Source organism: Staurois parvus, unplaced genomic scaffold (assembly GCF_062004578.1).
Source record: "Staurois parvus isolate SC_StPar_1 unplaced genomic scaffold, SC_StPar_1.0 ptg001535l, whole genome shotgun sequence".
Lineage (NCBI taxonomy): Eukaryota > Metazoa > Chordata > Amphibia > Anura > Ranidae > Staurois > Staurois parvus.
Window position 1 is genome coordinate 126,213 of NW_028319331.1, and position 18,047 is coordinate 144,259.

Consider the following 18,047-nt stretch of genomic DNA (forward strand, 5'->3'; position numbering starts at 1 on the left):
AACTTAAAAAAGGGTGTTTCTGGGCTTCAGAGAGACTTAATATTAGTGCTGAACACTGTACCTTTAATTTAAATGCCCTTGGAGTCTGCTGGGGAAGAGAAATAATACTGTCAGGCAGTATGACATGCAGATGAGTGCCGTCGATCTTAGAATCACCGCACACTTCACTCATTTGGCCAGTCACGGGGCCAAAACCAGAGTGTGGAGCCACAGTGTGGCGGTGGAGGCAGCAGCAATGGGAGGCCATACAGCACCCTATGACAAAAATGGAAACCACCAGCAGTGTGAGGAGACCTGAAAGTGGCACATGGCAGAGTGTGGCGATAGAGACAGCAGCAATGGGAGGCCGTACAGGGACCCATGACACACTCTGGACCTGGCAGCAGCATGAGGAGGCGGTACAGGGGCCCATGGCAGATTACGGGCCTGGCAGCAGCATGAGGAGTCGGTACGGGGGCCCATGGCAGATTACAGGCCTGGCAGCAGCAATGGGAGGCCGTACAGGGACCCATGACACAATCTGGACCTGGCAGCAGCATGGGGAGGCGGTACAGGGGCCCATGACAGATTACGGGCCTGGCAGCAGCATTTGGAGTCGGTACGGGGGCCCATGACACACTCTGGACCTGGCAGCAGCATGAGGAGGCGGTACAGGGGCGCATGACAGATTACGAGCCTGGCAGCAGCAACTTGGACAGGAGGACGTTCAGTTTCTGCACCGTCTGGTGCGTGCTCGCAAACTGTTGTCTCTTGGAAACGGATTCCAAGAAAGACTGCTGACGGAATCCGTGAAGAGGAGTAGCAGGAGAAGGAGCATCTGAACGAGCGGAATATGCCAACAAGCGACAACAGGGGCCCATGACAGATTACGGGCCTGGCAGCAGCATGAGGAGTCGGTACGGGGGCCCATGGCAGATTAGGGGCCTGGCAGCAGCTATGGGAGGCCCGTAATCTGCCAGCACCCTATGACAAAAAATGGAACCCACCAGCAGTGTGAGGAGACCTGAAAGTGGCACATGGCAGAGTGTGGCGATGGAGACAGCAGCAATGGGAGGCCGTACAGGGACCCATGAGAGACTCTGGACCTGGCAGCAGCATGAGGAGGCGGTATAGGGGCCCATGGCAGATTAGGGGCCTGGCAGCAGCTATGGGAGGCCCGTAATCTGCCAGCACCCTATGACAAAAAATGGAATACACCAGCAGTGTGAGGAGACCTGAAAGTGGCACATGGCAGAGTGTGGCGATGGAGACAGCAGCAATGGGAGGCCGTACAGGGACCCATGAGAGACTCTGGACTTGGCAGCAGCATGAGGAGGCGGTATAGGGGCCCATGGCAGATTAGGGGCCTGGCAGCAGCTATGGGAGGCCCGTAATCTGCCAGCACCCTATGACAAAAAATGGAACACACCAGCAGTGTGAGGAGACCTGAAAGTGGCACATGTTTGGGGCATGATTCATGGCGGATTTAGTCAGTTGTGTCAGGAACTGGTGGTTTGAAATCCAGACTAATCCACGCCTGATTCATTTTCACAAACGTCAGTCTCTCCACACTTTGGGTGGACAGTCGTGTCCTCCGCGGAGTTGCAATACCTCCTGCCGCACTAAACACGCGCTCCGATGCCACGCTACTGGCCGGGCATGACAGCCTTTCAAGGGCAAATTCAGCTAGTTGGGGCCAAAGGTCAAGTTTCGTTGCCCAGTAGTCAAGGGGATTGTCTACCTCGGTTGGCAGGGTGCTGTCCAAGTAGGCCTAAGCCTGTTGTTTGAGGTCCTGCTCCAGGTCCACCTGATGCTGCTGCTGCTGCTGCTGCTGCTGCTGCGGCTGGTTAGTAGTTTCCTCACTGCGCTGGTGAAGAAAGCTACTCATCATCGACTGCAGACTGAGGCAGCCGCTGCTGGTGGAGCTGCCACTGCTCCTACCACCCCACCCCTCCCCTGCTGCCATGGCAGCGGAACGCGAGCGCACAGGGCCCACAGTGTCTGAGGATGGACGTTGGCGCAGACAGGCAGAGACCAGCTGACTACATAGGTGGTTTTTATAGTACGTTATTTTGGCCTCCCTCTCAGCAGGTGTGAAAAAGGCCACCATTTTTGAACGGTAGCGAGGGTCCAACAAGGTGGACAGCCAAAAGTCATCCCTCTGTCTGATGGTTATTATTCGGCTGTCGCTACGCAAGCAACCGAGCATGCTATGGGCCATTTGTGCCAAGGAATGCGAGGGACTCCCTGCCTCCATCTCCACAGCATACTGCCACGGTGCGTCTGGGTCCTCTGTCTCCTCCTCCTCCTCCTCTACCAGATGCTCCTGCTCCTCCACTCCTGTCCGCTGAGTGGAAAAACCACCCATTTCACTCAATAATTCCTGAGCACCAATGTCCTCCTCTACCTCCTCCTCTTCTTCCTGTCCTGCCCCCACAGGGGTCATGTGGCGTTGAGATCTGTGCGCCACGTCTACCGCACCCTGACCAGCCATTGTTAACAGCATTTGTTCCAGGACGTGCAACAGAGGAATGACGTCGTTCATCCCATAGTCCTGCCGACTCACGAATAGCGTGGCCTCCTCAAAGGGCCTGAGCAAGCGCAGGTGTCACGCATGAGCTGCCAATGGCTGACATCTAAGTTACACAGGGAGTACCTTTATCCGCTTTTAACATCAGGAAATCGGTGATGGCCTTTCGCAGTTCGTAAAGGCGGTCTAACATATGTAGGGTTGAATTCCACCTTGTTGCAACGTCACAGCATGAGGAGTCGGTACGGGGGCCCATGGCAGATTACGTGCCTGGCAGCAGCAATGGGAGGCCCGTAATCTGCCAGCACCCTATGTCAAAAAATTCAACACACCAGCAGTGTGAGGAGACCTGAAAGTGGCACATGGCAGAGTGTGGCTATGGAGACAGCAGCAATGGGAGGCCGTACAGGGACCCATGACACACTCTGGACTTGGCAGCAGCATGAGGAGGCGGTATAGGGGCCCATGGCAGATTAGGGGCCTGGCAGCAGCAATGGGAGGCCCGTAATCTGCCAGCACCCTATGTCAAAAAATTCTACACACCAGCAGTGTGAGGAGACCTGAAAGTGGCACATGGCAGAGTGTGGCGATGGAGACAGCAGCAATGGGAGGCCGTACAGGGACCCATGACAGACTCTGGACCTGGCAGCAGCATGAGGAGGCGGTATATAGGGGCCTATGGCAGATTAGGGGCCTGGCAGCAGCTATAGGAGGCCCGTAATCTGCCAGCACCCTATGTCAAAAAATTCTACACACCAGCAGTGTGAGGAGACCTGAAAGTGGCACATGGCAGAGTGTGGCGATGGAGACAGCAGCAATGGGAGGCCGTACAGGGACCCATGAGAGACTCTGGACCTGGCAGCAGCATGAGGAGGCGGTATATAGGGGCCTATGGCAGATTAGGGGCCTGGCAGCAGCTATAGGAGGCCCGTAATCTGCCAGCACCCTATGTCAAAAAATTCTACACACCAGCAGTGTGAGGAGACCTGAAAGTGGCACATGGCAGAGTGTGGCGATGGAGACAGCAGCAATGGGAGGCCGTACAGGGACCCATGACAGACTCTGGACCTGGCAGCAGCATGAGGAGGTGGTATATAGGGGCCTATGGCAGATTAGGGGCCTGGCAGCAGCTATGGGAGGCCCGTAATCTGCCAGCACCCTATGTCAAAAAATTCTACACACCAGCAGTGTGAGGAGACCTGAAAGTGGCACATGGCAGAGTGTGGCGATGGAGACAGCAGCAATGGGAGGCCGTACAGGGACCCATGAGAGACTCTGGACCTGGCAGCAGCATGAGGAGGCGGTATATAGGGGCCTATGGCAGATTAGGGGCCTGGCAGCAGCTATAGGAGGCCCATAATCTGCCAGCACCCTATGTCAAAAAATTCAACACACCAGCAGTGTGAGGAGACCTGAAAGTGGCACATGGCATGAGACACTGTGGACCTGGCAGCAGCATGAGGAGGCGGTATATAGGGGCCCATGGCAGATTAGGGGCCTGGCAGCAGCTATGGGAGGCCCGTAATCTGCCAGCACCCTATGTCAAAAAATTCAACACACCAGCAGTGTGTGAGGAGACCTGAAAGTGGCACATGGCAGAATGTGGCGATGGAGACAGCAGCAATGGGAGGCCGTACAGGGACCCATGAGAGACTCTGGACCTGGCAGCAGCATGAGGAGGCGGTATATAGGGGCCTATGGCAGATTAGGGGCCTGGCAGCAGCTATGGGAGGCCCGTAATCTGCCAGCACCCTATGTCAAAAAATTCTACACACCAGCAGTGTGTGAGGAGACCTGAAAGTGGCACATGGCAGAGTGTGGCGATGGAGACAGCAGCAATGGGAGGCCGTACAGGGAACCATGAGAGACTCTGGACCTGGCAGCAGCATGAGGAGGCGGTATATAGGGGCCTATGGCAGATTAGGGGCCTGGCAGCAGCTATGGGAGGCCCGTAATCTGCCAGCACCCTATGTCAAAAAATTCTACACACCAGCAGTGTGTGAGGAGACCTGAAAGTGGCACATGGCAGAGTGTGGCGATGGAGACAGCAGCAATGGGAGGCCGTACAGGGACCCATGAGAGACTCTGGACCTGGCAGCAGCATGAGGAGGCGGTATATAGGGGCCTATGGCAGATTAGGGGCCTGGCAGCAGCTATGGGAGGCCCGTAATCTGCCAGCACCCTATGTCAAAAAATTCTACACACCAGCAGTGTGTGAGGAGACCTGAAAGTGGCACATGGCAGAGTGTGGCGATGGAGACAGCAGCAATGGGAGGCCGTACAGGGACCCATGACAGACTCTGGACCTGGCAGCAGCATGAGGAGGCGGTATATAGGGGCCTATGGCAGATTAGGGGCCTGGCAGCAGCTATGGGAGGCCCGTAATCTGCCAGCACCCTATGTCAAAAAATTCTACACACCAGCAGTGTGAGGAGACCTGAAAGTGGCACATGGCAGAGTGTGGCGATGGAGACAGCAGCAATGGGAGGCCGTACAGGGACCCATGACACACTCTGGACTTGGCAGCAGCATGAGGAGGCGGTATAGGGGCCCATGGCAGATTAGGGGCCTGGCAGCAGCAATGGGAGGCCCGTAATCTGCCAGCACCCTATGTCAAAAAATTCTACACACCAGCAGTGTGAGGAGACCTGAAAGTGGCACATGGCAGAGTGTGGCGATGGAGACAGCAGCAATGGGAGGCCGTACAGGGACCCATGAGAGACTCTGGACTTGGCAGCAGCATGAGGAGGCGGTATAGGGGCCCATGGCAGATTAGGGGCCTGGCAGCAGCTATGGGAGGCCCGTAATCTGCCAGCACCCTATGACAAAAAATGGAACACACCAGCAGTGTGAGGAGACCTGAAAGTGGCACATGTTTGGGGCATGATTCATGGCGGATTTAGTCAGTTGTGTCAGGAACTGGTGGTTTGAAATCCAGACTAATCCACGCCTGATTCATTTTCACAAACGTCAGTCTCTCCACACTTTGGGTGGACAGTCGTGTCCTCCGCGGAGTTGCAATACCTCCTGCCGCACTAAACACGCGCTCCGATGCCACGCTACTGGCCGGGCATGACAGCCTTTCAAGGGCAAATTCAGCTAGTTGGGGCCAAAGGTCAAGTTTCGTTGCCCAGTAGTCAAGGGGATTGTCTACCTCGGTTGGCAGGGTGCTGTCCAAGTAGGCCTAAGCCTGTTGTTTGAGGTCCTGCTCCAGGTCCACCTGATGCTGCTGCTGCTGCTGCTGCTGCTGCTGCGGCTGGTTAGTAGTTTCCTCACTGCGCTGGTGAAGAAAGCTACTCATCATCGACTGCAGACTGAGGCAGCCGCTGCTGGTGGAGCTGCCACTGCTCCTACCACCCCACCCCTCCCCTGCTGCCATGGCAGCGGAACGCGAGCGCACAGGGCCCACAGTGTCTGAGGATGGACGTTGGCGCAGACAGGCAGAGACCAGCTGACTACATAGGTGGTTTTTATAGTACGTTATTTTGGCCTCCCTCTCAGCAGGTGTGAAAAAGGCCACCATTTTTGAACGGTAGCGAGGGTCCAACAAGGTGGACAGCCAAAAGTCATCCCTCTGTCTGATGGTTATTATTCGGCTGTCGCTACGCAAGCAACCGAGCATGCTATGGGCCATTTGTGCCAAGGAATGCGAGGGACTCCCTGCCTCCATCTCCACAGCATACTGCCACGGTGCGTCTGGGTCCTCTGTCTCCTCCTCCTCCTCCTCTACCAGATGCTCCTGCTCCTCCACTCCTGTCCGCTGAGTGGAAAAACCACCCATTTCACTCAATAATTCCTGAGCACCAATGTCCTCCTCTACCTCCTCCTCTTCTTCCTGTCCTGCCCCCACAGGGGTCATGTGGCGTTGAGATCTGTGCGCCACGTCTACCGCACCCTGACCAGCCATTGTTAACAGCATTTGTTCCAGGACGTGCAACAGAGGAATGACGTCGTTCATCCCATAGTCCTGCCGACTCACGAATAGCGTGGCCTCCTCAAAGGGCCTGAGCAAGCGCAGGTGTCACGCATGAGCTGCCAATGGCTGACATCTAAGTTACACAGGGAGTACCTTTATCCGCTTTTAACATCAGGAAATCGGTGATGGCTTTTCGCTGTTCGTAAAGGCGGTCTAACATATGTAGGGTTGAATTCCACCTTGTTGCAACGTCACAGCATGAGGAGTCGGTACGGGGGCCCATGGCAGATTACGTGCCTGGCAGCAGCAATGGGAGGCCCGTAATCTGCCAGCACCCTATGTCAAAAAATTCAACACACCAGCAGTGTGAGGAGACCTGAAAGTGGCACATGGCAGAGTGTGGCTATGGAGACAGCAGCAATGGGAGGCCGTACAGGGACCCATGACACACTCTGGACTCGGCAGCAGCATGAGGAGGCGGTATAGGGGCCCATGGCAGATTAGGGGCCTGGCAGCAGCAATGGGAGGCCTGTAATCTGCCAGCACCCTATGTCAAAAAATTCTACACACCAGCAGTGTGAGGAGACCTGAAAGTGGCACATGGCAGAGTGTGGCGATGGAGACAGCAGCAATGGGAGGCCGTACAGGGACCCATGAGAGACTCTGGACCTGGCAGCAGCATGAGGAGGCGGTATATAGGGGCCTATGGCAGATTAGGGGCCTGGCAGCAGCTATAGGAGGCCCGTAATCTGCCAGCACCCTATGTCAAAAAATTCTACACACCAGCAGTGTGAGGAGACCTGAAAGTGGCACATGGCAGAGTGTGGCGATGGAGACAGCAGCAATGGGAGGCCGTACAGGGACCCATGAGAGACTCTGGACCTGGCAGCAGCATGAGGAGGCGGTATATAGGGGCCTATGGCAGATTAGGGGCCTGGCAGCAGCTATGGGAGGCCCGTAATCTGCCAGCACCCTATGTCAAAAAATTCTACACACCAGCAGTGTGTGAGGAGACCTGAAAGTGGCACATGGCAGAGTGTGGCGATGGAGACAGCAGCAATGGGAGGCCGTACAGGGACCCATGACAGACTCTGGACCTGGCAGCAGCATGAGGAGGCGGTATATAGGGGCCTATGGCAGATTAGGGGCCTGGCAGCAGCTATGGGAGGCCCGTAATCTGCCAGCACCCTATGTCAAAAAATTCTACACACCAGCAGTGTGAGGAGACCTGAAAGTGGCACATGGCAGAGTGTGGCGATGGAGACAGCAGCAATGGGAGGCCGTACAGGGACCCATGACAGACTCTGGACCTGGCAGCAGCATGAGGAGGCGGTATATAGGGGCCTATGGCAGATTAGGGGCCTGGCAGCAGCTATAGGAGGCCCGTAATCTGCCAGCACCCTATGTCAAAAAATTCTACACACCAGCAGTGTGAGGAGACCTGAAAGTGGCACATGGCAGAGTGTGGCGATGGAGACAGCAGCAATGGGAGGCCGTACAGGGACCCATGAGAGACTCTGGACCTGGCAGCAGCATGAGGAGGCGGTATATAGGGGCCTATGGCAGATTAGGGGCCTGGCAGCAGCTATAGGAGGCCCGTAATCTGCCAGCACCCTATGTCAAAAAATTCTACACACCAGCAGTGTGTGAGGAGACCTGAAAGTGGCACATGGCAGAGTGTGGCGATGGAGACAGCAGCAATGGGAGGCCGTACAGGGACCCATGAGAGACTCTGGACCTGGCAGCAGCATGAGGAGGCGGTATATAGGGGCCTATGGCAGATTAGGGGCCTGGCAGCAGCTATGGGAGGCCCGTAATCTGCCAGCACCCTATGTCAAAAAATTCTACACACCAGCAGTGTGTGAGGAGACCTGAAAGTGGCACATGGCAGAGTGTGGCGATGGAGACAGCAGCAATGGGAGGCCGTACAGGGACCCATGACAGACTCTGGACCTGGCAGCAGCATGAGGAGGCGGTATATAGGGGCCTATGGCAGATTAGGGGCCTGGCAGCAGCTATGGGAGGCCCGTAATCTGCCAGCACCCTATGTCAAAAAATTCTACACACCAGCAGTGTGAGGAGACCTGAAAGTGGCACATGGCAGAGTGTGGCGATGGAGACAGCAGCAATGGGAGGCCGTACAGGGACCCATGACACACTCTGGACTTGGCAGCAGCATGAGGAGGCGGTATAGGGGCCCATGGCAGATTAGGGGCCTGGCAGCAGCAATGGGAGGCCCGTAATCTGCCAGCACCCTATGTCAAAAAATTCTACACACCAGCAGTGTGAGGAGACCTGAAAGTGGCACATGGCAGAGTGTGGCGATGGAGACAGCAGCAATGGGAGGCCGTACAGGGACCCATGAGAGACTCTGGACCTGGCAGCAGCATGAGGAGGCGGTATATAGGGGCCTATGGCAGATTAGGGGCCTGGCAGCAGCTATGGGAGGCCCGTAATCTGCCAGCACCCTATGTCAAAAAATTCTACACACCAGCAGTGTGAGGAGACCTGAAAGTGGCACATGGCAGAGTGTGGCGATGGAGACAGCAGCAATGGGAGGCCGTACAGGGACCCATGACAGACTCTGGACCTGGCAGCAGCATGAGGAGGCGGTATATAGGGGCCTATGGCAGATTAGGGGCCTGGCAGCAGCTATGGGAGGCCCGTAATCTGCCAGCACCCTATGTCAAAAAATTCTACACACCAGCAGTGTGTGAGGAGACCTGAAAGTGGCACATGGCAGAGTGTGGCTATGGAGACAGCAGCAATGGGAGGCCGTACAGGGACCCATGACACACTCTGGACTTGGCAGCAGCATGAGGAGGCGGTATATAGGGGCCTATGGCAGATTAGGGGCCTGGCAGCAGCTATGGGAGGCCCGTAATCTGCCAGCACCCTATGTCAAAAAATTCTACACACCAGCAGTGTGAGGAGACCTGAAAGTGGCACATGGCAGAGTGTGGCGATGGAGACAGCAGCAATGGGAGGCCGTACAGGGACCCATGACAGACTCTGGACCTGGCAGCAGCATGAGGAGGCGGTATATAGGGGCCTATGGCAGATTAGGGGCCTGGCAGCAGCTATAGGAGGCCCGTAATCTGCCAGCACCCTATGTCAAAAAATTCTACACACCAGCAGTGTGAGGAGACCTGAAAGTGGCACATGGCAGAGTGTGGCGATGGAGACAGCAGCAATGGGAGGCCGTACAGGGACCCATGAGAGACTCTGGACCTGGCAGCAGCATGAGGAGGCGGTATATAGGGGCCTATGGCAGATTAGGGGCCTGGCAGCAGCTATAGGAGGCCCGTAATCTGCCAGCACCCTATGTCAAAAAATTCTACACACCAGCAGTGTGTGAGGAGACCTGAAAGTGGCACATGGCAGAGTGTGGCGATGGAGACAGCAGCAATGGGAGGCCGTACAGGGACCCATGAGAGACTCTGGACCTGGCAGCAGCATGAGGAGGCGGTATATAGGGGCCTATGGCAGATTAGGGGCCTGGCAGCAGCTATGGGAGGCCCGTAATCTGCCAGCACCCTATGTCAAAAAATTCTACACACCAGCAGTGTGTGAGGAGACCTGAAAGTGGCACATGGCAGAGTGTGGCGATGGAGACAGCAGCAATGGGAGGCCGTACAGGGACCCATGACAGACTCTGGACCTGGCAGCAGCATGAGGAGGCGGTATATAGGGGCCTATGGCAGATTAGGGGCCTGGCAGCAGCTATGGGAGGCCCGTAATCTGCCAGCACCCTATGTCAAAAAATTCTACACACCAGCAGTGTGAGGAGACCTGAAAGTGGCACATGGCAGAGTGTGGCGATGGAGACAGCAGCAATGGGAGGCCGTACAGGGACCCATGACACACTCTGGACTTGGCAGCAGCATGAGGAGGCGGTATAGGGGCCCATGGCAGATTAGGGGCCTGGCAGCAGCAATGGGAGGCCCGTAATCTGCCAGCACCCTATGTCAAAAAATTCTACACACCAGCAGTGTGAGGAGACCTGAAAGTGGCACATGGCAGAGTGTGGCGATGGAGACAGCAGCAATGGGAGGCCGTACAGGGACCCATGAGAGACTCTGGACCTGGCAGCAGCATGAGGAGGCGGTATATAGGGGCCTATGGCAGATTAGGGGCCTGGCAGCAGCTATGGGAGGCCCGTAATCTGCCAGCACCCTATGTCAAAAAATTCTACACACCAGCAGTGTGAGGAGACCTGAAAGTGGCACATGGCAGAGTGTGGCGATGGAGACAGCAGCAATGGGAGGCCGTACAGGGACCCATGAGAGACTCTGGACCTGGCAGCAGCATGAGGAGGCGGTATATAGGGGCCTATGGCAGATTAGGGGCCTGGCAGCAGCTATGGGAGGCCCGTAATCTGCCAGCACCCTATGTCAAAAAATTCTACACACCAGCAGTGTGAGGAGACCTGAAAGTGGCACATGGCAGAGTGTGGCGATGGAGACAGCAGCAATGGGAGGCCGTACAGGGACCCATGACAGACTCTGGACCTGGCAGCAGCATGAGGAGGCGGTATATAGGGGCCTATGGCAGATTAGGGGCCTGGCAGCAGCTATAGGAGGCCCGTAATCTGCCAGCACCCTATGTCAAAAAATTCTACACACCAGCAGTGTGAGGAGACCTGAAAGTGGCACATGGCAGAGTGTGGCGATGGAGACAGCAGCAATGGGAGGCCGTACAGGGACCCATGAGAGACTCTGGACCTGGCAGCAGCATGAGGAGGCGGTATATAGGGGCCTATGGCAGATTAGGGGCCTGGCAGCAGCTATAGGAGGCCCGTAATCTGCCAGCACCCTATGTCAAAAAATTCTACACACCAGCAGTGTGTGAGGAGACCTGAAAGTGGCACATGGCAGAGTGTGGCGATGGAGACAGCAGCAATGGGAGGCCGTACAGGGACCCATGAGAGACTCTGGACCTGGCAGCAGCATGAGGAGGCGGTATATAGGGGCCTATGGCAGATTAGGGGCCTGGCAGCAGCTATAGGAGGCCCGTAATCTGCCAGCACCCTATGTCAAAAAATTCAACACACCAGCAGTGTGTGAGGAGACCTGAAAGTGGCACATGGCAGAGTGTGGCGATGGAGACAGCAGCAATGGGAGGTCTCCCATTGTCCCAACATGGCCCAAATAGTCCCAACATGGGCCCCCTGGCCACGCTTGACTTTCTGGCCACATAGTCGACATACGGCTACGTTTACTTCCTCGGGCGGCTTGACGAAAAATTGCCACACCGCCGAGTAGGAAACTTTGCCCCCGATACTCCTCACTGGCTGACTGCTGCTTCCTCCGTGCACACCGGCACCACTACTGGCCGTGGTGGTAGGCTGCAGTGGAGCTGGTGCTCTACTCCGTGGCCGTTTGGCTCCACTGACACTGCTTCCACTGACACTGCTGCGACCCTGCTGCTGTCTCCTGGGCAACCCACCGACTGTTTCGCTCACTGCCAAGCTGCCACCCTCTTCTCCTGATGATGCGGAAGAAATTGCCTGATGACGACGAGGCTGCCAAGTGCGATCAACCTCCTCATCATCAAGTAGGGTCTCCGCCTCACTACTAGCCCCCTCGGCTGCGTCTGGGTCAGGAGACAGACCTGTCTCTAGACCGGCTACCGGGCCACTCTCCTCGCCACTACTTCTTCGCCTAGCTGCTGAAAAGGCGGATGTCTCCCCCCGTTCCTGACCGCCCTCTGTTAGCTCTTCCTCACTGTACAGTGGGGCTGAGCCCACAGCATGCGATACTTCGCTTGGTGAGGGAACACCAAAGGACAGGGGCAGGTAGAGGACACGTGATTTCAGTGGGCTTGGTCCCGGGCCATGCCAACTAACGGTTGTGTCTGACGTACCCACCGACCGTTGGCTGTAGGTGTCAGAGGTGACCTGGGAAGAGGAAGACGACCGAGCCAACCAATCGATGACGGCAGGGTTGTCGGTGGAGACACGACCGCTGGATGACACCGGGAGCACTGGCCTCTGGCTGCAAATAGTGCTGCCTCGACCCCTTCCTCTGCTGCCACGTCTGCTCGCTCCTAAAACATTGCCTCCTCTGCCACTCCTCTGCATGTTGTCTGACATACTCTTTAATTAAACGATTATGTGTCCCTGAGTAACAATTCTGTGTCCCTGAGTAACAATTCTGTGTCTGTGCGAGTAACAATTCTGTGGCCCTAAGTAACAGTTCTGTGGCCCTCAGTAACAATTCTGTGTCCCTGATTAACGTTTCTGTGGCCCCAAGTAACAGTTCTGTGGCCCTCCGTAACAATTCTGTGTCTGTGCGAGTAACAATTCTGTGTCTGTGCGAGAAACAATTCTGTGGCCCTAAGTAACAGTTCTGTGGCCCTCAGTAACAGTTCTGTTTCCCTGAGTAACAATTCTGTGTCTGTGCGAGTAAGAATTCTGTGTCTGTGCGAGTAACAATTCTGTGGCCCTAAGTAACAGTTCTGTGTCCCTCAGTAACAGTTCTGTGTCCCTGAGTAACAATTCTGTGTCTGTGCGAGTAACAATTCTGTGTCTGTGCGAGTAACAATTCTGTCTGTGCGAGTAACAATTCTGTGGCCCTAAGTAACGGTTCTGTGGCCCTCAGTAACAGTTCTGTGTCCCTGTGTAACAATTCTGTGTCTGTGCGAGTAACAATTCTGTGGCCCTAAGTAACAGTTCTGTGGCCCTCAGTAACAGTTCTGTTTCCCTGAGTAACAATTCTGTGTCTGTGCGAGTAAGAATTCTGTGTCTGTGCGAGTAACAATTCTGTGGCCCTAAGTAACAGTTCTGTGTCCCTCAGTAACAGTTCTGTGTCCCTGAGTAACAATTCTGTGTCTGTGCGAGTAACAATTCTGTGTCTGTGCGAGTAACAATTCTGTCTGTGCGAGTAACAATTCTGTGGCCCTAAGTAACGGTTCTGTGGCCCTCAGTAACAGTTCTGTGTCCCTGTGTAACAATTCTGTGTCTGTGCGAGTAACAATTCTGTGGCCCTAAGTAACAGTTCTGTGGCCCTCAGTAACAATTCTGTGTCCCTGATTAACGTTTCTGTGGCCCCAAGTAACAGTTCTGTGGCCCTCAGTAACAATTCTGTGTCTGTGCGAGTAACAATTCTGTGTCTGTGCGAGTAATAATTCTGTGTCTGTGCGAGTAACAATTCTGTGGCCCTAAGTAACGGTTCTGTGGCCCTCAGTAACAGTTCTGTGTCCCTGTGTAACAATTCTGTGTCTGTGCGAGTAACAATTCTGTGGCCCTAAGTAACAGTTCTGTGGTCCTCAGTAACAATTCTGTGTCTGTGCGAGTAACAATTCTGTGGCCCTAAGTAACAGTTCTGTGGCCCTCAGTAACAATTCTGTGTCTGTCCCTGAGTAACAATTCTGTGGCCCTAACTAAAGTTTCTGTGGCCCTAAGTAACAATTCTCTGGCACTCAGTAACAATTCTGTCTGTCCCTGAGTAACAATTCTGTGGCCCTAATAACATTTCTGTGGCCGTGAGTAACAATTCTCTGGCACTCCGTAACAATTCTGTCTGTCCCTGAGTAACAATTCTCTGGCACTCAGTAACAATTCTGTCTGTCCCTGAGTAAAAATTCTGTGGCCCTAAGTAAAGTTTCTGTGGCCCTGAGTAACAATTCTCTGGCACTCCGTAACAATTCTGTCTGTCCCTGAGTAACAATTCTCTGGCACTCAGTAACAATTCTGTCTGTCCCTGAGTAAAAATTCTGTGGCCCTAATTAAAGTTTCTGTGGCCCTAAGTAACAATTCTCTGGCACTCAGTAACAATTCTGTCTGTCCCTGAGTAACAATTCTCTGGCACTCCGTAACAATTCTGTCTGTCCCTGAGTAACAATTCTCTGGCACTCAGTAACAATTCTGTCTGTCCCTGAGTAAAAATTCTGTGGCCCTAAGTAAAGTTTCTGTGGCCCTGAGTAACAATTCTCTGGCACTCCGTAACAATTCTGTCTGTCCCTGAGTATGAATTCTGTGGCCCTAACTAGCGTTTCTTTGTCCCTAAGTAACAGTTCTGTGGCCCTGAGTAACAATTCTGTGTCTGTGCGAGTAACAATTCTGTGGCCCTAAGTAACAGTTCTGTGGCCCTCAGTAACAGTTCTGTGTCTGTGCGAGTAACAATTCTGTGTCTGTGCGAGTAACAATTCTGTGGCCCTAAGTAAAGTTTCTGTGGCCCTCAGTAACAGTTCTGTGTCTGTGCGAGTAACAATTCTGTGTCTGTGCGAGTAACAATTCTGTGGCCCTAAGTAAAGTTTCTGTGGCCCTAAGTAACAATTCTCTGGCACTCAGTAACAATTCTGTCTGTCCCTGAGTAACAATTCTCTGGCACTCAGTAACAATTCTGTCTGTCCCTGAGTAAAAATTCTGTGGCCCTAAGTAAAGTTTCTGTGGCCCTGAGTAACAATTCTCTGGCACTCCGTAACAATTCTGTCTGTCCCTGAGTAACAATTCTCTGGCACTCAGTAACAATTCTGTCTGTCCCTGAGTAAAAATTCTGTGGCCCTAAGTAAAGTTTCTGTTGCCCTGAGTAACAATTCTCTGGCACTCCGTAACAATTCTGTCTGTCCCTGAGTATGAATTCTGTGGCCCTAACTAGCGTTTCTTTGTCCCTAAGTAACAGTTCTGTGGCCCTGAGTAACAATTCTGTGTCTGTGCGAGTAACAATTCTGTGGCCCTAAGTAACAGTTCTGTGGCCCTCAGTAACAGTTCTGTGTCTGTGCGAGTAACAATTCTGTGTCTGTGCGAGTAACAATTCTGTGGCCCTAAGTAACAGTTCTGTGGCCTTCAGTAACAATTCTGTGTCTGTGCGAGTAACAATTCTGTGTCTGTGCGAGTAACAATTCTGTGGCCCTAAGTAAAGTTTCTGTGGCCCTAAGTAACAATTCTCTGGCACTCAGTAACAATTCTGTCTGTCCCTGAGTAACAATTCTCTGGCACTCAGTAACAATTCTGTCTGTCCCTGAGTAAAAATTCTGTGGCCCTAAGTAAAGTTTCTGGGGCCCTGAGTAACAATTCTCTGGCACTCCGTAACAATTCTGTCTGTCCCTGAGTAACAATTCTCTGGCACTCAGTAACAATTCTGTCTGTCCCTGAGTAAAAATTCTGTGGCCCTAAGTAAAGTTTCTGTGGCCCTAAGTAACAATTCTCTGGCACTCAGTAACAATTCTGTCTGTCCCTGAGTAACAATTCTCTGGCACTCCGTAACAATTCTGTCTGTCCCTGAGTAACAATTCTCTGGCACTCAGTAACAATTCTGTCTGTCCCTGAGTAAAAATTCTGTGGCCCTAAGTAAAGTTTCTGTGGCCCTGAGTAACAATTCTCTGGCACTCCGTAACAATTCTGTCTGTCCCTGAGTATGAATTCTGTGGCCCTAACTAGCGTTTCTTTGTCCCTAAGTAACAGTTCTGTGGCCCTGAATAACAGTTCTGTGTCTGTGCGAGTAACAATTCTGTGGCCCTAAGTAACAGTTCTGTGGCCCTCAGTAACAGTTCTGTGTCTGTGCGAGTAACAATTCTGTGTCTGTGCGAGTAACAATTCTGTGGCCCTAAGTAACAGTTCTGTGGCCTTCAGTAACAATTCTGTGTCTGTGCGAGTAACAATTCTGTGTCTGTGCGAGTAACAATTCTGTGGCCCTAAGTAAAGTTTCTGTGGCCCTAAGTAACAATTCTCTGGCACTCAGTAACAATTCTGTCTGTCCCTGAGTAACAATTCTCTGGCACTCAGTAACAATTCTGTCTGTCCCTGAGTAAAAATTCTGTGGCCCTAAGTAAAGTTTCTGGGGCCCTGAGTAACAATTCTCTGGCACTCAGTAACAATTCTGTCTGTCCCTGAGTAACAATTCTCTGGCACTCAGTAACAATTCTGTCTGTCCCTGAGTAAAAATTCTGTGGCCCTAAGTAAAGTTTCTGTGGCCCTAAGTAACAATTCTCTGGCACTCAGTAACAATTCTGTCTGTCCCTGAGTAACAATTCTCTGGCACTCAGTAACAATTCTGTCTGTCCCTGAGTAAAAATTCTGTGGCCCTAATTAAAGTTTCTGTGGCCCTAAGTAACAATTCTCTGGCACTCAGTAACAATTCTGTCTGTCCCTGAGTAACAATTCTCTGGCACTCAGTAACAATTCTGTCTGTCCCTGAGTAAAAATTCTGTGGCCCTAATAACGTTTCTGTGGCCCTAAGTAACAATTCTCTGGCACTGAGTAACAATTCTGTCTGTCCCTGATTATGAATTCTGTGGCCCTAACTAGCGTTTCTTTGTCCCTAAATAACGATTCTGTGGCCCTCATTAACAAGTCTGTGTCCCTGAGTAATGGTTCTCTGTCCCTAAGTAACTTTTCTCTGTCCCCAATTATCGTTTCTGTGGCCCTAACTCTGTCCCTGTCCCTAGTACAGAGCGGTCTGCCTCTGTTCAATAACTGCAGGCAAATGAAGAATTCCAAAATGGCCGCTATTTATAGCTCGACCATTACACAGTGCTGGCTGGCTGGCTGCTGATTGGCTGATGCGATCACATGTAGTTGAGGAATGCATTATGGGTCAGCGCGCCTTGTCTGCGCGCCTTCCCAGACATCCCCGCTCCGTCGCCGCACATGTCAGCCGCCATTTTCTGAAAAATTTCGATTTCGAATCGAAATTTTTCCGATATTCGACTCGAATTCCACTTCGGATACTTCGATTCGCTCATCTCTAATTGTCATATTAGTTTCAGGCATAGATTGTTAACTTTGCTGGGCTAGTCTATAAAAAAAAGGAAGGAAATTGACCAGTAAATACAAAATTTATGGTTAGCTTGAAATGTAATGTTTTGTATAAAAAAAAATAAATTACCCAAGGCCTTTATGCTCACTTTCTGTACAGAAAGACCTAAATTGCCCTGTTCATCCTTAAGATTTTCCAGAAGAATTTGTAACTTCTCAGCAAGAGATTCTGGAGTGCCGGAAGAGTTTGCTTGGATGATTAATTTTGAAATGCAGCTAAATAAAGAAAAAAATATTAAATGTAAATAGATTCATGCAGAAAATAGTCACTATGGGGTTGATTTACTAAAACTGGAGAGTGCAAAATGTGATGTAACCGTGTATGGTAGTCAATTAACTTCTAACTTCAGCTTGTTCAGTTGAGCTTTAAATAAAAAAAAATGGAGGCTGATTGTTTTCTATGCAGAGCTGCACCAGAATTAGCACTTTCCAGTTTTAGTAAACCAACCCCAGTAACATTCCATGCCCAAAACACACATTGTTCCACTTTATAATGGTAATGACAAGTGAGCTGAAATGGGTCCTCATGAATCCTTGTCTCTTAAAAATCATAATAAACCAGTGATTCCACATAGAGCATGCCTTGGAATACATAGGCTTTAAAGTAGAACCCCACTTTGTTTGGGGGGGTGGGGTGGTAGAGGGAAGTTAGAACCTTCATCAAAATTGTATTACTGTCTATGTCCCAATTGAGACGTTTCACCATCACCCTCTATACAAAGTTTACAAAAAAAGCATACAAAAAGCAAAGCAAGAGTTCTACTTTAAACAACCTTTTCATGTAAAAGGAAACTGTTATATGTAACATCACAACAACACACCATGATTACACACAATAGTTATACTAACTTGGAATCATCAGA

At 52.3% G+C, this 18,047-nt stretch overlaps 1 protein-coding gene across 2 annotated transcripts in view; it reads right to left on the reverse strand.

The window, feature by feature from the left end:
* LOC149435335 (adhesion G protein-coupled receptor G4-like) overlaps nucleotides 1-18,047 on the reverse strand; it is a 134,848-nt gene that overhangs the window by 61,072 nt on the left and 55,729 nt on the right. For both annotated transcript variants that reach the window (XM_089662767.1, XM_089662768.1), the window contains exon 9: nucleotides 17,255-17,400. In XM_089662767.1, the coding sequence (XP_089518893.1) occupies nucleotides 17,255-17,400 (146 nt within the window). The remainder of the gene's footprint in view (nucleotides 1-17,254; nucleotides 17,401-18,047) is intronic.